The 26256-nt window shown below is 41.3% G+C and overlaps 2 protein-coding genes across 2 annotated transcripts; both read right to left on the minus strand.

Annotated features, from left to right (window-relative positions):
* Positions 1 to 1341: 1341 nt before the first annotated feature.
* Positions 1342 to 12278, minus strand: LOC112265313 (rhodopsin kinase grk7a-like). Its single transcript, XM_024442482.2, has 4 exons — positions 11507 to 12278; positions 9618 to 10055; positions 2709 to 2986; positions 1342 to 2537 (listed from the first exon to the last, which is right to left on the minus strand). Exons 1-4 carry the CDS (start codon positions 12098 to 12100, stop codon positions 2201 to 2203), a joined length of 1647 nt encoding a protein of 548 aa, XP_024298250.1. The 5' UTR covers positions 12101 to 12278; the 3' UTR covers positions 1342 to 2200.
* Positions 12279 to 17790: 5512 nt separating this feature from the next.
* LOC112265317 (RING-box protein 2) lies at positions 17791 to 19446 on the minus strand. The gene is made up of 3 exons (XM_024442490.2): positions 19168 to 19446; positions 18629 to 18676; positions 17791 to 18222 (listed from the first exon to the last, which is right to left on the minus strand). The coding sequence occupies exons 1-3, from the start codon at positions 19340 to 19342 to the stop codon at positions 18104 to 18106; spliced, it is 342 nt and encodes a 113-aa protein (XP_024298258.1). The 5' UTR covers positions 19343 to 19446; the 3' UTR covers positions 17791 to 18103.
* Between the last annotated feature and the right edge of the window lie 6810 nt (positions 19447 to 26256).

Genomic DNA, 26256 nt, shown 5'->3' on the forward strand with positions numbered 1-26256 from the left:
AGTTGCACTCCTTGCTCCAAAAGGCCCAGGGACTAAACATTTGTTGAAGGTCATAGGAGCCTGGTAAAAACATGTCTCCACGAGACCTGATGATGGGTTGATGTTGTCAACACGTCATCCACAGATGACTCCCTCGCCTGCCATTAAGTGTGATGAGGCTCCGGCTGTGTCTTGGGTTTCTATCTAAACCCCTTCTAATTCGCAGGAAGACACGCGCCAACAGAACATCTCAGTCCTGTTAGGTTGCCTCTCACAGGATTTAGCACGTTTATGTCCCACACATTAAAAACCTGTTCACAAATTTGTCTGTGTTTCGTCGAACTGTAAGACTTACACGCCAGAGTTTGGGTTTTCCATCCATTAGTAAAGGATATTTATCGGATTAAAGATGGAGCCCTGGCAGTAATATGTTATGAAAACATAAACGGGTTGACATCTGATCTGAGTGTTGAATGGTGGAAGATGGATGCAATTAGCAGGGTTAGATGATATCTGTATTGTGAGTATTGAGGCGGTTGGAGGTGAATTCGCTAGGGCAAAAGACTGTGACATTAAACATACGGGCTCTCAAATCAAGTGGGAGAAATTCAGGCAGAGAAAAGGGTACTTGAGGTTAAATTTAAACAGATAATACACAGATTATACAGGGATATAAAAAGAACATTCACAAAGATAAATATATAAAAAGCATTCATTATTTCTTTGATTTTCAACAATTTCCTATTGCACATATAACCTTTCCATTCAGCATACACATACCACAAGAATCCCCAATCCTTTCAAAAAAAGAAAGAGAGATGTACACTGTAAGAATTGAAAATCAAATGTCACTTCAAGAAGCTCAACGTAACAAAGACACAAGCACAAACGAGGACCAGCTTTTGATTGAACATTCTTCTGAGATCCATTCAACTCATACAAAGACTATAATGTCCACACAGACACCAAAATCCTCTATGATCATCTCGGTCTCTTAATTAAATGAACATGCTTAATTAGTAAGGTGCATTGTGGTGCGCACACATTCGTAAAGGCCCAGTGCAGTCAAAATTATTTTTTTCCTGTGTTTTGTATTGTATTATATTGTGCAACAGCTGATGAAACTAACACAGTTTGATCAGTATTATTTCCTGATAGTTGCTTGTTGAAAATACAATCTACACAGGATCTAATCAGCAGGTTTGCATGGGCGGGACTTTTGGCTTGCCTGGTGACATCACCAATTACAAAGAGAGTTCCAAACATCTCTGCCAATAACAGCTAGTTTTCAGTTTCCCCTCCCCACTCAGACCACTCCCAGACAGTCCTAGCAACATTCTTGCTTGAGAAATAGTTATTTGCTAAAAATCTATTTTTGTTCATTTTAATGGAATACTATTACAGTAAGGTACATCATTGTTACCCAGAAATGATTTGAAATTGATATAAACACAGCTGCATTGTGCCTTTAATTGTAACTAATGGGTGAAAATAAGTTAGCATATACATTGTTATAGTGCACTTGAAAGAAACCCTACATATCACTCTTACAAAATAGCTTATAAGACTGAACACAGTGAGATCCATTTTACAGGTCTATTATACATTTGTTAAAATGTGGTTTGGGAGTTTGTTGGTCATTGGAATATAGTGGTGAAGAAGTGAGAGTTCATGCTCTCTAAGGCTTTAAGAGTTAAAGCTTTGCAATCCAATAAAACCACATCTCACTCAAAAATGCACAGGTGATCGTACCATATGCATTTAAAAGAAAAAAGGCAAGACGTTTCAAGCAGGTCAATATTGAGAAGACTTGTTAATATCCACATATCTAGATATCTGGGGACACCTTGTGGTAGAAGCCTGCTACCGCAACTCTGCCAGTGCCTGTAAAGCACAGTCCCCATTCCAGCTCTAGTCTAGCTTTTTCCTGTTGATTCTACCACAGACACTAACCCTGCCCATTGATATAGACAAAATCACCTTATCGATTCCTGATATCATCGTAAGTGCTGTGGCTTATCATGATCATTACAATGTCATAGACCAGGAAGAATCATATCCATAAAAAAATGTGTGAAGTGGTGGAAATATGTGTCTTGACCTGGCTCTGGATTTTACTACCACTTCACATCTTTTTTTGTTGCTATGATTATTGTCACAGTGTTCTTAATGAGATAGGACTTTTGTCATTTTCAAAGCTAACTATAGTATAGAGGAGATTTTATAAAAGCGTGCAGGATTTTGATTTCTTCTCCTCGTCGTCCAATCCAGCGGCCGACTCTTTCCTGTTGGGGTCGTTCAGCTCGTCAAAAAGTCCGCTGTCAATCATTTCCAGTTGCCATGCAATGGGCACCGCCCCCGTGTTGAACTCCTTGAAGAATTTGTCATCTTTGTCGTCAAACACGACACCCTTAATCTCAGAGAAATCTTTGATGTCCCCCGTGTCTTTGGCGTAGACCACGTTGGGCTTGGGGACCCATGGTGGGTCGATCAGCCCCGCCTCCAGTCGAGGGAAGTTAATGCCTTTGAACCACTCGTGCTTCCTTGGGTCCTCGTTCCTGGATAACAGAGAAACACACTGAAGTCAGAGAAATATACACCCCCCCCCAAAACCCCCTTATGTGATACCTAGAACTGACCAGGAAAACCTCTAGAGGGCCCTAGAGTTGTTCCTGGTCCGGCCATGTAGTCAGGAATATCTCTGGGCTGAAACTGCGGTCAGCTCTTACTTGGTCCTGCATCCCAGACGCTCGTCAATTTTCTTCTTGAGGAAGAGGTTGATGATGGCTTTGGTGCCCTCGTCAAAGTTCTTGTGGTCGTACTTGCATTCATCCTCGAGGGTGCGCCGTGCCACCTCCTCCTTCTGCACCTTCTCCTTATAGTCCTTGAAGGGCAGGCGAGCTGCCACCATCTCGTAGATACTGCAGCCCAGTGCCCACCAGTCCACTGACATCCGGTAAGGCTCTTTCTTCAGGATCTCTGGGGCCATGTAGCCACTTGTGCCAGCCTGAGGAGAGGGAGGAGGGGAGGAGGGGAGGAGGAGAGGACAGAGGTTTGATGACAGAGAAGGAAACAGAGAAAGAGAAGTGAGGGGTTAGGCCTAGTTCTAAGGTTCCATATCATAGCAACAAAATGTTCTGTGTTAAATCAACTTTGGACTAGAGCACAATGCTTCACTTAGTTAATGCGTGGCAAATTGGTTGTGGCATAGCACAACTTTTGATTTATTTATTAATTGATTCTACCCTGCAAGGAATCTCTTAGAATGGCGGGGATCTATGTATTTCAGAACTACACTGTACGTTCCATGTGTGGAACCTAACTTCTTGGTTTAAAATGAGCTTTTTTGTTTAATTTCTGTTTGTAAGTTTGTTTAAATTGTATGTATTGAGAGACGCAATGATGGGCATGGGGTGAGAGAAGCATCGAGCGGGAAGAGGAAAATGGTGTACGTATGTATGGGTGTGTGTGATATGTATGTATGTACAGTGGGGCAAAAAAGTATTTAGTCAGCCACCAATTGTGCAAGTTCTCCCACTTAAAAAGATGAAAGAGGCCTGTAATTTTCATCATAGGTACACTTCAACTATGACAGACAAAATGAGAAAAGAAAATCCAGAAAATCACATTGCAGGATTTTTTAATGAATTTATTTGCAAATTATGGTGGAAAATAAGTATTTGGTCAATAACAAAAGTTTATCTCAATGCTTTGTTATATACCCTTTGTTGGCAATGACAGAGGCCAAATGTTTTCTGTAAGTCTTCACAAGGTTTTCACACACTGTTGCTGGTATTTTGGCCCATTCCTCCATGCAGATCTCCTCTAGAGCAGTGATGATTTGGGGCTGTTGCTGGGCAACGCAGACTTTCAACTCCCTCCAAAGATTTTCTATGGGGTTGAGATCTGGAGACTGGCTAGGCCACTCCAGGACCTTGAAATGCTTCTTACGAAGCCACTCTTTCGCTGCCCGGGCAGTGTGTTTGGGATCATTGTCATGCTAAAAGACCCAGCCACGTTTCATCTTCAATGCTCTTGCTGATGGAAGGAGGTTTTCACTCAAAATCTCACGATACATGGCCCCATTCATTCTTTCCTTTACACGGATCAGTCGTCCTGGTCCCTTTGCAGAAAAACAGCCCCAAAGCATGATGTTTCCACCCCCATGCTTCACAGTAGGTATGGTGTTCTTTGGATGCAACTCAGCATTCTTTGTCCTCCAAACACGACGAGTTGAGTTTTTACCAAAAAGTTATATTTTGGTTTCATCTGACCATATGACATTCTCTCAATCTTCTAGCAAACTTCAGATGGGCCTGGACATGTACTGGCTTAAGCAGGGGGACACGTCTGGCACTGCAGGATTTGAGTCCCTGGCGGCGTAGTGTGTTACTGATGGTAGGCTTTGTTACTTTGGTCCCAGCTCTCTGCAGGTCATTCACTAGGTCCCCCCGTGTGGTTCTGGGATTTTTGCTCACCGTTCTTGTGATCCTTTTGACCCCACGGGGTGAGATCTTGCGTGGAGCCCCAGATCGAGGGAGATTATCAGTGGTCTTGTATGTCTTCCATTTCCTAATAATTGCTCCCACAGTTGATTTCTTCAAACCAAGCTGCTTACCTATTGCAGATTCAGGCTTCCCAGCCTGGTGCAGGTCTACAATTTTGTTTCTGGTGTCCTTTGACAGCTCTTTGGTCTTGCCATAGTGGAGTTTGGAGTGTGACTGTTTGAGGTTGTGGACATGTGTCTTTTATACTGATAACAAGTTCAAACAGGTGCCATTAATACAGGTAACAAGTGGAGGACAGAGGAACCTCTTAAAGAAGAAGTTACAGGTCTGTGAGAGCCAGAAATCTTGCTTGTTTGTAGGTGACCAAATACTTATTTTCCACCATAATTTGCAAATAAATTCATTAAAAATCCTACAATGTGATTTTCTGGATTTTTTTTCTCATTTTGTCTGTCATAGTTGAAGTGTACATATGATGAAAATTACAGGCCTCTGTCATCTTTTTAAGTGGGAGAACTTGCACAGTTGGTGGCTGACTAAATACTTTTTTGCCCCACTGTATGTATGTGTGTGTGTGTATATGGATGTATGTATATATACCTATATATATATATATATATATATATATATATATATATATATATATACGTAGGTATGTGTAAGTGAGTGCTGTTTTTTTTCTTGTTGCTTTGTCTCTGTTGTTGTATCTCTTAATTAATATGGGTGAAAATTGTGAAATTCCAATAAAAAAATACTGTTACAATTTTGGGGGGGATTCTACCCTTACATAGGCCAATCTACCCTTATGCTCCTCATGCCTTTTATCAGGGACCTTGTATCCCTGAATTCTACCAAAGCTCTTTCGTAACATCAGCACCACATGCCTGCACCAGGTTTCCCCTGCACCAGCCTCCAGTAGGCCCTCTATTGAGGCCATGTCCTGATCTGAGCCCCCCCTGGGCTGCACCACTCTCCACTGAGTGGATACCCACTGGGACTGAGCCTCTCCTCGCAGACAGATCCCAGCCACCTCTGAGTAATGGTAAGATTAGTGGGCTGTGGGCTAACGCACTGAGCCCATTGACCAAGGCCAATCCCCAATGGGACAAGCCTGTTTTAGGCTCCAATGGGACAAACCTGTTTTAGGCCCCAATGTCTCACTCAACAGTGAGTGAGTGACTGAAGGTTAATGAGAGTGAAGTGTGTTGTAATTCACGGACCAGTTCCAATTCAAATATAGGCAAACCTATTTATTGGCTCCTCAGATATTTGTATGTCATTGCATTAATCAGGAGTCGGCTGTATATGAGTGAGGATAGAAGTGTCCCTTCTATGGATCAATGGGGAGCCTGAGTCATAGACAGTGACAGAGAGGTCAATGTCATGGACATAACTAACGTGGAACAGGTCACATCCCACTGGGCACACCACGTCATTTCAATGTGGATAATTGAGTTATATTTGGTTGAGAGGTGAGACTACAATCTATATTCACCCACTCAAAAAGACAGGCAAAAGTTAGTTGAATTTCCAATGTGTTATCACTATGCTTTCTTTCAACCACCTAAATGCACAACCCAAATCCAATGGAAAAACATTTTGTCACTGCACTTTCAACCACCTAAAAGCACAACCCAAATCCAATGGAAAAACATTTTGTCACTGCACTTTCAACCACCTAAAAGCACAACCCAAATCCAATGGAAAAACATTTTGTCACTGCACTTTCAACCACTTAAAAGCACAGCAATGTTCAAATGGGAATACAATGTTAGATAATTAGTTCAGATGAATGTGTTATCACTGATCTTAATCTAATAGCAGAACCAAATGACCTGGATTGCAGTGGAGATAACATTAAAATTACATGGTGCAAGTGATCAATTCCGTTTGAGATTCTTCACAGATAAGTACAGCAATTGTGAAGATGTCCACAGACCTGGAGGGACCTATGCATGCTGTATTAAACATGCACACTTTATATGATTACATACAAAGTAATAGTATAGTATATTTACAGTAATCTCAAAATGTGGCCATGGATGTGTTATTCATCTTAAGGTTGAATGTTACATCAACTTGTAAGAAAGCCTTAACTTAAGGATATTTAGTGTATCACAAAAGTAATATTGAATGGTGTTTGGTTGACAATGCAACCAAATATCAACATTTAAAGGAGATTGTTCCATCTGAGCCACTGGCTTAATCCCATTCTTTAACTTTTATTTTTGGTTGAGTTGGACGTGAATTCAACATATAATTGGTTAACTTGTCAGGCTATTTGTTCTATTTCAGAGATGTATCTTCTTATTGGATAGTTTCATCTGTGCCACTGGATTTAATTGCTGTTTGTTTACAAATTAATGATTTGTTGTTGGATTCACGTCTTCATCTCAACCAAACGTCTAAGTTGAAGAAGAAGACTAAATCAAATCAAACTTTAAATGCACTTTAAATAGTTTGATGTGATTTAGTCCTATTCTTGAATAGATTTTTGTTTGCGAATCCAACATGTCAATTATTAATTTGTTCACAAACTGGAATTACAGCCAGACTAAGTCAGTGTCACAGGTGGAACTATCCAAGCAGAAGAAACATCTCTTTCAAATGTTGATATTTGGTTGTGTATCATTAAATATCATAACATTTTAAATCAACCAGAGCCTGAAACCTTAGGCCTATTGTTTCAGCTATTTTTAGTTAACTTCAGCCGTTGATGACTTTGCAAATGCTATACAGGCCTAAATAGCATAATTAATGACAATATATGAGTGATAAAGTATGGTCACATTTAATTTGCTCTGTTAAATCTAAACCCTTTGGAATGACTTCAATAGCAACAGTGAATCTATCTAGTTTTTAAGTGGAGATCTCTCAACACACTCAAGAGGTGTGGAGGTGTGACCCAGCCTATTGTTTTAGTCTGATAATGGATATAACTTTGAAGATCTGACATTGTTTTAAAGGTACAAACTCAAAATATTTTATACATGGTTTGTCTATGTTGATATTTGGTTACCATGCGGTGATTTCACCCTCAAAACAATGGTGACTTTTTCCACGTAGATTCCAATACATCACAAATTACATTGAAACAACATTGATTCAACCAGTTTGTGCCCAGTGGGATGGTAATGATGTAAAACCCTGGTATTATGGATAGATCCCTATCCATAGATACAGTGCCTTGCGAAAGTATTCGGCCCCCTTGAACTTTGCGACCTTTTGCCACATTTCAGGCTTCAAACATAAAGATATAAAACTGTATTTTTTTGTGAAGAATCAACAACAAGTGGGACACAATCATGAAGTGGAACGACATTTATTGGATATTTCAAACTTTTTTAACAAATAAAAAAACTGAAAAATTGGGCGTGCAAAATTATTCAGCCCCTTTACTTTCAGTGCAGCAAACTCTCTCCAGAAGTTCAGTGAGGATCTCTGAATGATCCAATGTTGACCTAAATGACTAATGATGATAAATACAATCCACCTGTGTGTAATCAAGTCTCCGTATAAATGCACCTGCACTGTGATAGTCTCAGAGGTCCGTTAAAAGCGCAGAGAGCATCATGAAGAACAAGGAACACACCAGGCAGGTCCGAGATACTGTTGTGAAGAAGTTTAAAGACGGATTTGGATACAAAAAGATTTCCCAAGCTTTAAACATCCCAAGGTGCACTGTGCAAGCGATAATATTGAAATGGAAGGAGTATCAGACCACTGCAAATCTACCAAGACCTGGCCGTCCCTCTAAACTTTCAGCTCATACAAGGAGAAGACTGATCAGAGATGCAGCCAAGAGGCCCATGATCACTCTGGATGAACTGCAGAGATCTACAGCTGAGGTGGGAGACTCTGTCCATAGGACAACAATCAGTCGTATATTGCACAAATCTGGCCTTTATGGAAGAGTGGCAAGAAGAAAGCCATTTCTTAAAGATATCCATAAAAAGTGTCGTTTAAAGTTTGCCACAAGCCACCTGGGAGACACACCAAACATGTGGAAGAAGGTGCTCTGGTCAGTTGAAACCAAAATTGAACTTTTTGGCAACAATGCAAAATGTTATGTTTGGCGTAAAAGCAACACAGCTCATCACCCTGAACACACCATCCCCACTGCCAAACATGGTGGTGGCAGCATCATGGTTTGGGCCTGCTTTTCTTCAGCAGGGACAGGGAAGATGGTTAAAATTGATGGGAAGATGGATGGAGCCAAATACAGGACCATTCTGGAAGAAAACCTGATGGAGTCTGCAAAAGACCTGAGACTGGGACGGAGATTTGTCTTCCAACAAGACAATGATCCAAAACATAAAGCAAAATCTACAATGGAATGGTTCAAAAATAAACATATCCAGGTGTTAGAATGGCCAAGTCAAAGTCCAGACCTGAATCCAATCGAGAATCTGTGGAAAGAACTGAAAACTGCTGTTCACAAATGCTCTCCATCCAACCTCACTGAGCTCGAGCTGTTTTGCAAGGAGGAATGGGAAAAAATCTCAGTCTCTCGATGTGCAAAACTTATAGAGACATACCCCAAGCGACTTACAGCTGTAATCGCAGCAAAAGGTGGCGCTACAAAGTATTATCTTAAGGGGGCTGAATAATTTTGCACGCCCAATTTTTCAGTTTTTGATTTGTTAAAAAAGTTTGAAATATCCAATAAATGTCGTTCCACTTCATGATTGTGTCCCACTTGTTGTTGATTCTTCACAAAAAAATACAGTTTTATATCTTTATGTTTGAAGCCTGAAATGTGGCAAAAGGTCGCAAAGTTCAAGGGGGCCGAATACTTTCGCAAGGCACTGTATATCCCTTTGTAATCTCACATGAAATAGCATGTCATCTCACCCTAACTCTAAAAACAACTCAATCATTGTTAACATAGAGTAATTAAACATTTTCTAATTTAACTAGGCAAGTCAGTTAAGAACAAATTCTTATTTACAATGATGGCTGACCGGGAAGTGGGTTAACTGCCTTGTTCAGGGGCAGAACGACAGATTTTTACCTTGTCAGCTCGGGGGATTCGGTCCAGCAACCTTTTGGTTACTAGCCCAACGCTCTAACCATTAGGCTACCTGCCGCCCCAAAACAAGGATGGAGTTCATCTCTCAGAGCTCTTACCTTTTGATTGATGGTCTTTTCGCCAGGCAGCTCCACGGCCAACCCCAGATCCGAGAGTCGACACTGGCCGAAGCTGTCCAGTAGCACGTTCTCTGGCTTCATGTCTCGGTACGCTATATCCATGGCGTGTAGGTGGAGGATTCCTGTGGTGACCTGTGCAATGTAGTAATTGATGCGGCCTATTTCAAGGCCTTTTTCACCAATGTTATAGATATGGTACCTGAGGTCGCCGCCATTCATCAGGGTCATGACGAGGCACAGGTGGGTCTTGGAGTCGTAGGCATAGGACAGGTTCACCAGGAACAGGCTGTTAACCTTCTCCAGGATCTGCTTCTCCAGCAGTGCCATGCCCTCACCATTCTTCTGCTTCAGACGCTTCTTGCACAGCTTTTTGCAGGCGTACATCTGGCCTGAGTTTTTCACCTGCACGGCACACACCTATGCAGAGAGATAGAGAGGGACTAAAACAAATATGTTTGATAAATTCATGTTAAGATCACCCAGATAGAACAAAACGTTCTGAGAATCACATGTTTCTTCGAGCTTGGTGAGAGCGTGGTTGTCCTATGGTTTTGCATACACATATACACAACTTTCTGGGAATGGTGCAGGATCGTTGCTTACTTTTGGAACATTCTCAGCACATTTAATGGTCGACATTGGGCACAGAAAAATTCAAAAACTCCGCCCCTTTCTTAATTTTTAAACAGAAATGGGGTGTGTCTTTGGTGGTTCATCGATGTGCCATTCTGGTCATGCACGCCGCGACCGACGTCGCTAGTTCGTTAGCTAAGCTAGCCACTTTAGCTAGCCAGGAACTCCTCCAGTAGTGTTGACGTCATTTCACTGGGTTTGTTTTTGGACAGAATCTGTAGAGATCGGTAAGAAATGGCACTTCTGTAGCCAAATATCTTACTCATCCACTTTGTTTTTGTTTTTAAGCACTAAATGACCTGGTATGTTGGTGCATTGATCAGTTATATAGTTTAAAGCCATTATTTTAGATTTTTGGATTAATTTGATTAATTTAACAGAACATTTCCTAAAAGTTAAAACACGGTTACATTTAATTAAAATGTTGGTAACGTTCTAGGAAGATTCTCCAACTTGATTGACATCGGGAATTTTCTCAAATAGTTCAGAGAATGTTAAGATTTTGTTTTCTCTTCTCTTCATTATTACAGCATAAAGTTTCCTACAGGTTTCCCGCGCCCACTTAATGAGTACTTGTTTCCTTTGAAATAGACTAAAATGAACAGCTTTGTATTAGTTGTGGATGAATTCCATGGATAGACAACAGAATAACAATATAATCTCACTCACGCCATGTCACAATAAAAAATAAACGTGTTTGCATGATTAATGCCTGAGCAAAGGAATTTCCATGTGTCCTATCTGTGCTTGGAGACTCAAAATAAACTAGCAGTGTTATTAAGTCTTATAGAAACATGTTATCAGAACGTTAATAAAACCTCCCAGGAAAACTTTCAGGGAACCATAGTAAAATGTTCTCAGAACCTTCCTGCAACCTAAAAATGTATGTTCCCAGAACAGGTGAAATGTTTTATTCCGTTCTCAGAATAAGTTTTACCGGTCAGGAAACGTATGGCTTCGTTCCCAGAACCAATTGGAAACCAAAAACGTAACATTCCCATGACTTTCAAGGAACCAAATGTGTTAGCCAGGCAGTATGTAGTTAGATGAGGTACAAACAGTTATCCCTTTTAGTGACTTCTTCATTTGTATTTGTACCATCCCCATTCTCACTGTAACTGTTGCATACCCTTAGAAAAGTGCTAAAACCGTTTTTAAGTTTACATTTTTGAACTGTAATATTTCACTACCGTTTTCAGTTAGGCAGCTGCACTGTAGACTTTGTGTGGACTTACCTCTCCAAAGCCTCCCTTACCCAGGGTCCTGAACTCATAGAAATACTTATCAGTGATTTTCTGTTTCTCGTACTCTTTCCACTGCAGGAACTTGTCAAAGTTAGGGCTGGTCTGGTACTCTGTGAAGGGCTTTTCCTTCAGGTACTCCCGCGTGGCATCTTTCACCTTGCCCATCATCACGTCTTCAAAGTCCTTGTCCGACACCGCCTTGCACTTGTCCGCTACCTCTCCTGTCAGGTAGGACAGGAAGTTCTTGGAGTCAGCCTTGCAGAACTTGTTGATGATGTTCATCCTCGCCTTATCTTTGCCAGCGCCTTCTGCCAGATCCCAGTCGATTAACTCGTCCAGGAACTCTGCGGCCGCCACGTACTGCGGGTTGGACTCCAGGAGGAACTGCCGGAAGAACTTCTTCCCTATGGGCTGCCTCTCGCAGAGCATCTCAAATTCTTTCCCAACCGCGGCGCGGATGGACACGCACTGTTCTGGCTTGGGAAGGGACAGGCTACGCCGCCTCTTCCTCATCTCTTTTTCGTCACCCCCCTTAAGGTAGGCCGTGTTCGCCACCAGATTATCCAATCCCCCCATGTCACACATGTTGGCGGCTGCTGCGTTGGGTTGTCCCTACTGCACAGTGTGGCTGAGCAGGGAGCTAAGGCCGCTGTAAGATGATGCTAAGACTGTGTTATTTCCCTGTGTGTGCTTCCCTGTAGTGTTTCCAATTCTCTCCAGGTCCCTGGTGGGGCTGAGCAGCTCCGACACCTGCGTCACACCAGAAGACATTCTCTGACACAATCACGTAATGCCTCATCTAGAATTAAAACGCACATCAGGGATTTTCTCTTAAGTAAGTGTCTGTGTGCTCATTCATGGACGCTGCTCACGGAAAGGAACTTATGTGGTTTCTAACTTAAGAAGCTTTGGTCGGTCTATATTTAGCGGGATACTAACTTAGATGGGGACAATGCCAGCGTAACTGTAGTGAGGTGCTGACCTGGGTGTCATAATATTATAGATAGAAAGATGTGAACTAAGAGTTAAAATCCTTTTGGCTACACATTGAGGTGATAAATGACTATTACATTTCAGAAGACAATGTCTGGTTTAGGAGAGTAATAGATTTAATGACATAGACATAGGGCAACACTACTGTGAATTCAATTCTCTCAAGAAGTAGTGAATGATCTCCCTAGAATAACCACTTCAGCTATAGGCTATTTCTATTCTGTTATGAGAAGAGAACACATTAATTTACTCCACAAATCAAATCAAACGTTATTTGTCACATGTGCCGAATACAACAGGTGTAGTAGACTTTACAGTGAAATGTTTACTTACAAGCCCTTAACACTTATTTTTCTTAAAACTGCATTGTTGGTTAAGTTAAAAATAAAAATAAAAAGATAAACAAATCATTAAAGAGCAGCAGTAAATAACAACAGCGAGGCTATATACAGAGAGTACCGGTACAGAGTCAATGTGCGGGGGCACAGTTAGTTGAGGTAATTGAGGTAATATGTACATGTAGGTAGAGTTAAAGTGACTGCATAGATAATAAACACAGAGTAGCAGCAGCATAAAGGAGAGGGTGGGGGGTTAGAAGCTGTTAAGAAGCCTTTTGGACCTAGACTTGGCGCTCTGGTACCGCTTTCCGTGCAGTAGCAGAGAGAACAATCTATGACTAGGGTGGCTGGAGTCTTTGACAACTTTTAGGGCCTTCCTCTGACTGGTATATAGGTCCTAGATGGAAGAAAGCTTGACCCCAATGACGTACTGGGCCATATGCACTACTTTTAATAGACTTTTAATATAAAATATATTTTATTATATTGATATTCTGCCTATTCTTTATTTATGACAATATGCCAAAAATCATGTAATCATAAAAAGTTAGGATTAATCAAGTTTTACACTAGATCACAATAATCTCTGATGTAATCAAATCAAGGCAAATACATAGCCCTGATCAGGCCAGGGTCTAGGATCAAATGTGTCTGAGACCCACTATTACTCTCAGGTGTAGGCTACGGTGTGTAGTAATCCATTGTTAGGTGTAGCCTAAACATAATTCCAAGATCCTCTCCAGCACCCTGTGGCTGCTAGCCACTCAACTGGGCACTCTCACCTTCAAGCTTAATAAGTCTACTCTGAACTGTTCTGATGGAAGTGCTCTTACTGAAACTCAAAGATGAGCTCACTCAACCATTATGGCACACCAAGTAATCTGTGTCTCTGTGTACTGCTAACCTCTGGGGTATTGACATAGATATTCATTGTCTTACCAGGAAAAGGCAGTTAGAAAAATACTTGTTTTGGTAACATTTTTACATTATGACTTGTTATAGCCATGTATGATCATTTATGTCTAATAACAGGGTTTATCATAAATGATGTCTCTCTCTAGGTAGCACATTTTCAGCATATAAAAAAATGATACTAAGTATGGGTTATACACAATCTATACTTATAAATCACGAGTCATTATATCCATTGGCTTCCGGGACACATATTAGCATTGGCGTGCCCAGTTTATTGTATGGCCTTATCACCCTTTTAACGTACAGCATACAACAACATTACTGTATGCAATTTGTGATTGGTACATACATTTTTGGACTTTCTAATTAATGATACTGTATGTACCCATTCAGCATTGAAGAATATAACTTATAAATGCAACTGTCACACTCGATGAGAACCCATATAAGCTCATTTTACTCAATTGTTTGTAAACAATGTAATTGTAAACAACCATTGTATCTCAATGATGGTCAGTCCTTGTATTCATAGCTTTGCTATGAATTTAAGTGGTTATATTTCAACAGCCCCATGCCTCAGCTGTTTACCGAAACAGTGGCAGGGGGTTTACTTTGTTGTTATTTGAACTGCAGATTGCTCGTGCTTAGGCTATACTGCTTCTGTTATTTAGTGATGATGGTGGTGAAGTATAGATTATTCAAGTACTTTCTGATAGGTTTAGTAAAAGTTAGCCACAGGTCAGGAGTCAGGCAGAAGTCATGGATGACTTCCACAGAGATTGTTACGCTGAGCTTGTCCTGACCTGGGATTGGGGGCAAAGGTAAAAAAAAGGAACAGAGAGCTGCATTTGGAGCTCACTGCCATTCTGCTAAGCCCATAGACAGCCCTATAGGCAAGATCAATGCCAAGTATAGTAGCTTAAAACCATGAGGAGTAGCCAAGTTTGATGAAACATGTAGGTAAGCTGGGTCTATTTAAAGCTCTGTTGTGCCAAAAGGGGTGTGCTTTGGCTGAGCAGAAGACAGGCAGGATTATGACTATATATATATATATATATATATATATATATATATACACTGCTCAAAAAAATAAAGGGAACACTTAAACAACACAATGTAACTCCAAGTCAATCACACTTCTGTGAAATCAAACTGTCCACTTAGGAACCAGCACTGATTGACAATAAATTTCACATGCTGTTGTGCAAATGGAATAGACAACAGGTGGAAATTATAGGCATTTAGCAAGACACCCCCAATAAAGGAGTGGTTCTGCAGGTGGGGACCACAGACCACATCTCAGTTCCTATGCTTCCTGGCTGATGTTTTGGTCACTTTTGAATGCTGGCGGTGCTTTCACTCTAGTGGTAGCATGAGACGGAGTCTACAACCCACACAAGTGGCTCAGGTAGTGCAGCTCATCCAGGATGGCACATCAATGCAAGCTGTGGCAAGAAGTTTTGCTGTGTCTGTCAGCGTAGTGTCCAGAGCATGGAAGCGCTACCAGGAGACAGGCCAGTACATCAGGAGACGTGGAGGAGGCCGTAGGAGGGTAACAACCCAGTAGCAGGACCGCTACCTCCGCCTTTGTGCAAGGAGGAGCACTGCCAGAGCCCTGCAAAATGACCTCCAGCAGGCCACAAATGTGCATGTGTCTGCTCAAACGGTCAGAAACAGACTCCATGAGGGTGGTATGAGGGTCCGACGTCCACAGGTGGGGGTTGTGCTTATAGCCCAACACCGTGCAGGACGTTTGGCATTTGCCAGAGAACACCAAGATTGGCAAATTCGCCACTGGCGCCCTGTGCTCTTCACAGATGAAAGCAGGTTCACACTGAGCACATGTGACAGACGTGACAGTCTGGAGACGCCGTGGAGAACGTTCTGCTGCCTGCAACATCCTCCAGCATGACCGGTTTGGCGGTGGGTCAGTCATGGTGTGTGGTGGCATTTCTTTGGGGGGCCGCACAGCCCTCCATGTGCTCGCCAGAGGTAGCCTGACTGCCATTAGGTACTGAGATGAGATCCTCAAACCCCTTGTGAGACCATATGCTGGTGCGGTTGGCCCTGGGTTCCTCCTACTGCAAGACAATGCTAGACCTCATGTGGCTGGAGTGTGTCAGCAGTTCCTGCAAGAGGAAGGCATTGATGCTATGGACTGGCCCGCCTGTTCCCCAGACCTGAATCCAATTGAGCACATCTGGGACATAATGTCTCGCTCCATCCACCAACGCCACGTTGCACCACAGACTGTCCAGGAGTTGGTGGATGCTTTAGTCTAGGTCTGGGAGGAGATCCCTCAGGAGACCATCTGCCACCTCATCAGGAGCATGCCCAGGCATTGTAGGGAGGTCATACAGGCACGTGGAGGCCACACACACTACTGAGCCCCATTTTGACTTGTTTTAAGGACATTACATCAAAGTTGGATCAACCTGTAGTGTGGTTTTCCACTTTGATTTTGAGTGTGACTCCAAATCCAGACCTCCATGGGTTGATAAATTGATTGATAATTTTTGTGTGATTTAGTTGTCAGCACATTCAATTATGTAAAAAAAAAGTATTTAATAAGAATATTTCATTCATTCAGATCTAGGATGTGTTATTTTAGTGTTCCCTTTATTTTTTTTGAGCAGTGTATATATATATATATATATATATACTGTAAACTGTAAATACAGTACCAGTCAAAAGTTTGGACACACCTACTCATTCAAGGTTTTTTGTTTATTTGTACTATTTTCTACATTGTAGAATAATAGTGAAGACATCAAAACTATGAAATAACACATATGGAATCATGTAGCAACCAAAAAAGTGTTAAACAAATCAAAATATTTGTTATATTTTAGATCCTTCAAAGTAGCCACACATTGCCTTGATGACAGCTTTGCACTCTTTCCATTCTCTCAATCGGCTTCACCAGGAATGCTTTTCCAACAGTTTTGAAGGAGTTCCCACATTTGCTGAGCACTTGTTGGCTGCTTTTCCTTCACTCTGCGGTCCAACTCATCCCAAACCATCTCAATTGGTGATTATGGAGGCCAGGTCATCTGATGCAGCACTCCATCACTCTCCTTCTTGGTCAAATAGCCCTTACACAGCCTGTAAGTGTGTTCGGTCATTGTCCTGTTGAAAAACAAATGATAATCCCACTAAGTGGGGCGACAGGTAGCCTAGTGGTTAGAGCGTTGGGCCAGTAATCGAAAGGTTGCTAGATTGAATCCCCGAGCTAACAAGGTAAAAATCTGTCATTCTGCCCCTGGACAAGGCAGTTAACCCACCGTTCGTAGGCTGTCATTGTAAATAAGAATTTGTTTTGAACTGACTTGCCTAGTTAAATCAAAGCTGAGCTGTTACTTTAAGTTGTTGAAAAAGCAGAGCATGGCATGTTCAGTCATAGGAAAAGGTGTGTTGGTACAGTGGCTATTGCTATAGGTCAAATTGTCCTTGTTTCCCACATGGAAGCTACAGGGTGTTACGTTCCTATACAACATACAGGTCTGCTTGTAACCATAGAAAAGATCAGGAAGGAAAAGGCTTCCCAACTTTGGCCATAGCCACACAAATATCCATCAAAACATTTGCCAAACCATTCATGTCTTTCACATGAAATGCATGTTAAGCAGAATATAATATTTCAGGGTTAACTCATTATTTCATCAGTTGAATGTGACTATTCTTATAGACAAGTGTAACGTGTCTGATTGGCATGTATTATGCAATTACAATGCCACAATTATGCAATATTGGAAGTTCTCTGATTGGTTGACTGGCACGGAGTGCTCCTCTACTACTGGTTGTCTCTGCCAGGATTAAACAGTCCCTGCAGCACCATGGATCCAAACCCCAATAGCCTACATGATGCAGAGGTAATAGTATTCTGTGAACATTATCTTGATTAGTAGGTGACGTATTAAATGGGCTCTTACAGGTAGCAAGAAAGGCAGACACCTCATGGTCTGAGAAGATGCAACCATAACAATAAACCATCACATTAAAATGCTAAAAAGGAAGAAATAACAAAGCTAAGTGTAGATTTATTTTTAATAATTAACTTTTTTTTCTCACAAAAAAAATCTTGGACGACACAAAAAAAGGTAACAAAGACACCAAACGCAGCACCTATCCTCAGAGTTCTTCAGCATTGCCCTGCACCTGCCAATGTTTCCATCAAACAGCGGGGCAAGGACGTCTTCACCTGGATATTGGCCATTCATTCTATATCTTAACATGGAAGGAATGACAGCGGCATGCACACACATGTACATAGGTCGAAGTTTCTCAGTCTGGTCTCCTGGCCAAACTTGCAGTGGAAGGATGGGGAAGTTAGAGGAACTTCTCATTTGCCGATTCTCTGTACGACCCAGTCCTGCTGGCACAGTGGACAGCGATTGTTCTGCTTAACCCAGAGAGACATGCAGCAATTGTGGAAAGAGTGGTTGCACTCTCCCCATACCACTGTGAAAGAGGGGAGACAGAAGCACACTATGAAATTGTGTGCTACATGGTATTTTCAAATTCAGCAGGTCAGCCGAATAGATGGTAAAGCATATTGGTACACACACAATCAATATATGTATCTTAATGCATACACAGTACAAACTCTGCTTTACCAAGGTTAAGATACACTGGCTTTATCAAATTGTAACCCCATATACTAGACTAGAAACCCAGGTATATCTGTCACATGCACATCTCCTGGTGTGAGACCAGTAGGAGTTGTGGCCCGGTTCTGGATCTATAAAATGTGTATCCAGGTTTCCCCAACACTGGAGCAGACCCATACCTACCGCTGGTCTTATAACACCAGATTGGTGTCTTGGGGCTATATAAATGTTTGGCTAAGACGTTTAAAGTAGCTTACCGACACAGTCCTCTTGTTTATTTTCAGCCTGACACCTCAAGCATGCATCTGCGGAGAGAAGGTATATATATCAAGGAAACTTACTAACCAACTAGCTATAATGGTGCACAGCTGTCGTTGACCATTCCTACATGGTGACATATGGACTGACACAGCTGGCTAGCTTTATAGCAATTCAATCCTCCTCCATGCGAGGTTAGTTGGTTACTGTAACTAGCTTGATTCCTTGCAATGCCTTGTCATGTTTTCAGAATTCTAACGTTAGCTATATTAGCTAGCTAACGTTAGTTGTCTGCTTTGTATCTAGATATGATCTAGCAAGCTAAGCTATCCAACTAGGATCCATTATCGGTATGTCTGTCCATGACATGGTCATCTCTTAATCAGCTTAGCTAGGTGACTGTCTGACCACTAAGCTACTGTATTTATCGTTGTTGTTAGCTAGCTTAATGCACACCAATAGTTGCCTATGGGTGTCCTACTATAACTAGTTACTGTAGCTGGCTGGCTAGCTAAATCACTGATTCAAACAAACGTACCCATAACTTGGACCCTACAGATGGCGCATGTATCGCACTCCACATCCCAGCTCCACATTGCCACAGCATTCCATTTCTTGAGAGAAAACATCTTGTCACTGCTCGATTTTGACCCCGAATTAGAGCTGTGAGAGTGTATTAAACCCGGCTCTTCACCGTCTTCCATCTCTGCCATAGAATAATCTAGCTAAATGTAAAACAAAATGGACGAAATAAACAGGCTAGCTAGTCCGTGGAGCAAACAAACAAACCAGGAGGCGCTCATGCGCTAAAATACCTGCAGTACTAACAAACGAACACATGGCGGAGACAAAGATTTAAAAGGTAGGCTACTGCGAATGAAGGTAAAATACTTCACTGTAGGTCTCAAGAAGTTAAGAAAAGGTAACAAATGCTCGTATTGTGCACCCTTCTGTTCTGGTTATTTTGCTGTGTGTGTTTTTTAATATACTGTATGGCTACTGTTGCTCAGTTGTACTTTTTCAATTAATTGAGTAAAAAACAAACACTTGAAATGCCTATTATACTAATAATGGCACTAAACTTTTACACAACTCAGCTCTTTCCAAACATTTGCCACTACATAGATGTAACCATATCTAAACAATACAGTACCTTCAGAAAGTATTCACGCCCCTTGCCTTTTTTCATGTTGTTTTACAAAGTGGGATTACAAATCGATTTAAATGTCATTTTGTTAATGATCTACACAAATAACTCAATGGCAAAGTGGAATAATTGTAACATTTGTAAAAAAAAATATGAAAAAAAACACATCTTGATTAGATCAGTATTAACCCCTGAGTCAATACAGTACCAGTCAAAAGTTTGGAAACACCTATTCATGCAAGGGTTTTTCTTTATTTGACTATTTTCTACATTGTAGAATAATAGTGAAGACATCAAAACTATGGAAACACACGGAATCATTTAGTAACTAAAAAAAGTGTTAAACAAATAAATATATTTGAGATTCTTCAAAGTAGCCACCCTTTGCCTTGATGACAGCTCTGCACACTTGGTATTATTCATACACTCAGCTCTGTTTTGATCTCAGTGTGATCCTTCTCTCCCTCTTATGTGAAATCTTTGAAATGGTAGCAAATATGTTGGTGCTTATTCAAGGGGTGACAGACTTTAAGGAGGCAGTTTAGTTCAGCAAAGCCAGGGCATAATACAAAATACAACACACTATGAGAGCTCAGGCTGGCTAACTGGAGAAACCTATCTAAAGGTTACACTCTGAAGAGTCTCCACCCAACGCATGCTCTCAGTATTTATAATATTGTTGCTGGAGTACAAAAGCCAGTCCACTCCATCTTGCCATCAGCCAGCCAGCTGTAGCCTTACCTTCTTTCCTCTCTTTAAGAGCATTTAGAAGCAGTTACCTCCAATATTGTTCTCAGTAAGGTCCAATTAGGTCCCAAGTATTAGGTCCAAATTAAAATACTTTGAAGTAATACTTAAGTAGTTTTTTGGGGTATCTGTACTTTACTATGTATATGTTTTACAACTTTTACTCCAATACCTTTCCAATGAAAATATGTACTTTTGCTCACACACATTTTCCCTGACACCCAAAAGTACTCATTACATTTCAAATGCTCAGGCAGGACAGCAATATGGTCCAATTCACACACCTATAAATGTAACGGGTTGTCATCCCTACTGCCTCTTATCTGACAGAATCACTCAACACATACTGTGTTTCTAAATGATGCCTGAGTGTTGGTGCCCATGGCTGTCCGTAAAAAAAAAATACAAGAAAATCATGCCATCTGGTATGCTTAATATAAGGAATTTTATGTATAGCTTTACTTTTACTCAAGTATGACAACTGAGGACTTTTCCACCACTGTACTTAAGGACATTTGAAACCAGATACTTTTACTCAAGTAGTATTTTACTGGGTGACTCACTTGAGTCACTTTCTATTAAGATATCTCTACTTTTTCTCAAGTATGACAATTGAGTACTTTTTCCACCACTGCAAAGAAGAATATCAGCAGACCATTATGTTTTTATAGGGCATATCTGAATTACTGTCAGCCATAGTGCCGTTTCCCAGACCAGGACTAAGCCTACTGCGGACTAAAAGCATTCTCCTTGGGAAAATCTTCGTGCATTAAAAATGGCTTTTTAGTCCAGACATGGCCTTAATCTGGGTAGGGTAAACCAGCCCAGAATCTAAACATTTAACATGTGTACAATATCAATTCCCTCAGCAAGATTTAAATCACGCATACAGAACAATTTTTAAATACCAGCAACACAATACACATGTCAAAGTAGAACAAGGCCACGCACAGACCTTATGCGCAAACCAAAAAAAGGGCACCCCCCAAAAAGAATTGTTCTGCAACCAGCGGTCACAGACTCTTAGCAATTATTAGAGGAAAGCAGCAACATCTGCAAAACTATTTTGAACTGGAATAAATGCTGAACTTATTAACAATGACCAACACATTTAAAGTGAAAATAGATGATTGTATGAAATACTGTTGCCTACCATTACTATATCCAACCCAACTCCATTTGTTGCCTCTGTCATGTATCTCAGTGGGTTTCAAACATTTTGACCTGGAACCCTAAAAAAAGGAGTTGTACAAAACTTGCGACCCCAGCGCACGCACACACGCACACACGCACAACTGCTGAGCAAATGTAGCTTGCCATTACTGCCATAAAAACCACAATATATAAACTGTGTTTTACACCTGCATTGGGGAGCTGAAAGTCAATCATGTTAGCAGACTATTAACTGGGGAGACACGGAGTATACCAAACATTAGAAACACATTCCTAATATTGAGTTGGACCCCCCATGTTGACCCATGCTGACTCCAATGCTTCCCACAGTTGTGTTAAATTGGCTTGATGTCCTTTGGGTGGTGGACCATTCTTGATACACACGGGAAACTGTTGAGTGTGGAAAACCCCAGCAGCATTGCAGTTCTTGACACAAACCGGTGTGTCTGGCAACTCCTACCATGCCCCATTCAAAGGCCCTTAAAATGTTTTTTTTTTGCCTATTTCACCCTCTGAATGGCACACATACCCAATCCATGTCTCAATTGTCTCAAGGCTAAAGAATCCTTCTTTAACCGGTCTCCTCCCCTTCATCTACACTGATTGAAGGCGATTTAACAAGTGACATCAATAAGGGATCATAGGTTTCACCTGGATTCACCTGGTCAGTCTGTCATGAAAAGAGGTGTTCTTAATGTTTTGTATACTCAGTGTAGGCCTATCATGTAACTTATCTGGAGTTCAGAGCAAACAGAATCATATGGCATACTTGTAGTGGAGGTTGCAGGATCGGATGGAAAGCATGTTGTGTTAAAGTGCCAGGTGGCCTATTGTTCTGGCAAGATGAGACAGTAGATTGCTAAACTGTATTTTATATGGATGGTACATGTAGAACTACTCTGTTTTTTGACAGGCAAATAAGTTATTTCTGGCCACTAATCTGGATATGTAATTTGCAAAGCATGCTACGAGTGCCCTGAGAACTCTTATTTTTAAAAAAAAATATTTACCCTTTATTTAACTAGGCAAGTCTTAACCTCCTGCCATTGGAAGGAAAACATCTAGCTGGATAGTAACAAAAACTGACCAGATTATTTGCATCAGACATTCCCTGTAAGAACACTATAGTGGAGGTAAATTGGTTTAAGTGTTTTTGGAGCACAGAGTGCACCTGGTGTGGAGATGCAGATGAGTTAAGGTCTTCAGTCCCTGAATGATGCTGCTGTTTTGTTCCTCTGTATTTCTCCCCCTGGAAGACCATAAAAAGAGTTATGGCTCTCAGACTATCTCTGACAGATATGTATGCCCCTCTGACACACCACAAATAATAAGCCATGCTTGTGCGTCTGTGTCATGTCCTGGAAAAGCAGACACTAGTGCTGATATTTCATACACTCACCGGCAGATAACCTGAATAAAGTTCAGTGGTCCCTTGGTACTTTCTGATCCAGACTTAGTGGAGCTTCTCAAGTCAAAGACCAACTTCAGTAGGCCTCCCCCTCTTCTTTGCTTTCTTCCTCTGCCTTTAGACAGTGACTCAAAACATTAGCCTTTATTAAATGATTTAATACCGAAATAATAAAACCAAGGTCATGTTGCCATGAGAACAAACTAGGTTGTCAACATCGCCGGTGTCAAACCACTTCATCATCCTGATTGATGGTCAAATAAAGACGCCCAATCCCTAATTGAATGCGGGGCTAACGCCCCGAAGCATCTGTCAAAACAAGTGTTCAATCTTGGTACCTCTGACAGAATTGAACAGAAACACGCTGTAATCGCTCTGTTCAACCTGATTTAACATGAATTGTTTGAGCTGTAAATCAGGATATTAAAATCAGGATCTTCATAGATCATAATGAAAGCAGACGACGGTCTACCATGGGTTTGAAATGCTTCCCAGTAACAGTAGGAGAGTCTGGGATGAGACCTCCGTGTGAATATATATATATATTTTTTTAAATAGAGGAACAGACAAAAGCCCTGGGTCGGTTTGTTTGGACAGGATTCTGTAGGAATGAAAGATGATCCCGCTGCTTTCCAGAGGGGCACGGAACAGGATGCAGTGGCTTCAAACTCTACTGAAGAAAATTACATAAGCAACAGAGCACAACAAGAGCGGCCTCAAGAGAAAGAAACACCTGCAACCTGTTGAGATAGATTACTGTTCATTGGGTGACAGACAGTTCCTGTAGCGATGCCTCTCTCCCTAATATAAAGATATGTTTATAAAGGTTTTTCTATCATTTCAACCAGTAGGTTAGAAAGTAGTGCTCACAAGCTAAAACGCATCCCTGAAAATTGTGCACAACATCATCCATATACGTTACTTCCTGCAAAAAAAACGTATTTTATGTTACAAATTACAATTCGCACAATATGTTACGAATTTGTAAGTGCTTACGATCCGTTCAATCTCTTTAAGCCTTGCCTGTACTGTCTCTCACCTCACCTCTGTGTTCCTAAGATAGGAAGAGGACCTTTGGTCTCAACCTGGCCCCACTGCAGAGAGAGGAAGCTTCCCCTCCTTCTCACCTTTCACACAGAGGACATCTGGCTCATCTGGCCTCCTGGCCCTACGTCTACATGCTTAGCGAAGATGGGTTAAGGAGGGGTTGCTGAAATACAGTGACCTCCAAAATAATTGGCACCCTTGATAAAGATGAGCAAAAAAGACAGTATAAAATACAAATACCAAGCTATATCGAATGTGCATTTCTTGGGGAAAATTGTACTATTATATTCTAATACAATTGCGCGGAGAAAACGATAGGGGTCAAAATGATTAGCACCCGTGTTTTCAATACATGGTGCACCCTCCCCTTGCGAGGATAACAGTACTTAGCCTTTTCCTATGTTTTATGAGATTGGAGAACACATTGGAAGGGATCTTAGACCATTTCTCCATGCAGAATATTTCCAGATCCTTGATATCCTTCGTCAGCTCTTATGGACTGCCCTCTTCAATTCAAACCACAGATTTTCATTGTGTTTCAAGTCTGGAGACTGAAATGGCCATTGCAACATTTAGATTGTGGTCAATTAACCATTTCTTTGTGGATTTTGATGGGGTTTTTTTACCAATTGTCTGATTTATGAAAGTCAGCAACCATTTCTCTTTTCATTTGTGATGACGAAAGGTTACCTGATTTTTATACCCCAGTGAAACAGGAAGCCATGGAAGGCCACAATTCAGTTCCTTGAAGCACTGTTTCCCTACTCCAGTCCTCGAGTACTCTCAACAGCACACATTTTTGTTTAGCCCCAGGCAAGCTCACCCGATTTAACTCTTCAAAAGCTTGATGATTAGTTGACAAGTTGAATCAGGTGTGCTTGTTGAAGCGGATCTAATTGTTTGATTTCATGTATAACAATCTTAGGTGTCAAAAAGATTGGCACCACTGTTTTTTTTTTCTCTGAGCAATTGTATTAGTATAAGATAATATAAATTCCCCCTTTTTTGTATACAATATAGCTTGGTATTTGATGAATGATGAGAGAAACACACTGACAGTCCTGAGTAGAGGGAAAGAGTATCTGTCTCGTCTGCACTTGCCAGTGGATAACAGGTTCAGTGGTGTTAGAAGTAGTTGACAGAGATCAAGTTTTTCCAATTCCACTCGACTGTGTGTGCAAGTAAATGTGTGTTTTTGTGCGTGCGTGCAGGTGTGTGGTTAAGTGTTTTATAAGTGTATTCATATAAACCCTTTGAACCTTCCCATCATGCAATGCTATATGAAGCTGTAATCACAACAGAACGTGGGCATGACTGTTTTTCAGTAAATCTTTGACCCTGTTGTGATCCATCTCCCTAGCTCTGTCGGGTTGCCAAGGTGGAACTGGGTCCTGTGGGGATTCTTCAGCACTACCTTTGGTCTTTGCCTTCGCTCTTCCTGCCCCGCTCCTCTTTGATTTGCTGTGTCTGTCTCAAAACACCCACCACTCCATATTAATCATTGCACTATTTATATACTTAGCAAGCACCCTTTAACTAGGAGCTTGGAACTCAGTGTGGGTTAGAGCCCTGCACGGGCATGAATTTTAAGACCGAGCTCTACCCCATTGCCTGTGACATTCAGGCCCTACCCTACCCAGGCCGGATTGCTTCTGCCAAAATTAGAGCTCAGCCCTGCCAAAAACCCTAAATAACTTCCTGTTAGTAAATCCATTAGCTGCTCCACTGTCTGTCACTTGCTTTTAAACATTCACCTCTTGGAGAGACAGAAAGAAACAAATTACTTGGATTGACAAAGGGTCAAGATTTATGGCACCCACTCTCTCCAGCCTTGTGTCAGAGTCTGCCCGGCTTTGACCGTATCAGATCTGCACTGGCGCCACATGGTCATAAATTACTCTGAGCATGAGCAAGCTGGGATTACTCTAGAAGCTTGCCCATGGCAGCACAATAAAACACCTTAACACTATGGAAAACACTGTGGTAGCGTGTGCATGAACAATTCCACCAACAACAATTTAAACCACTTCTGCAAAAGTATTGCAACCAATGCAATAATAACACTTATGGCAGTACGGAATAATACTACATACGATAAGCAATAC

Source organism: Oncorhynchus tshawytscha, linkage group LG13 (assembly GCF_018296145.1).
Source record: "Oncorhynchus tshawytscha isolate Ot180627B linkage group LG13, Otsh_v2.0, whole genome shotgun sequence".
Lineage (NCBI taxonomy): Eukaryota > Metazoa > Chordata > Actinopteri > Salmoniformes > Salmonidae > Oncorhynchus > Oncorhynchus tshawytscha.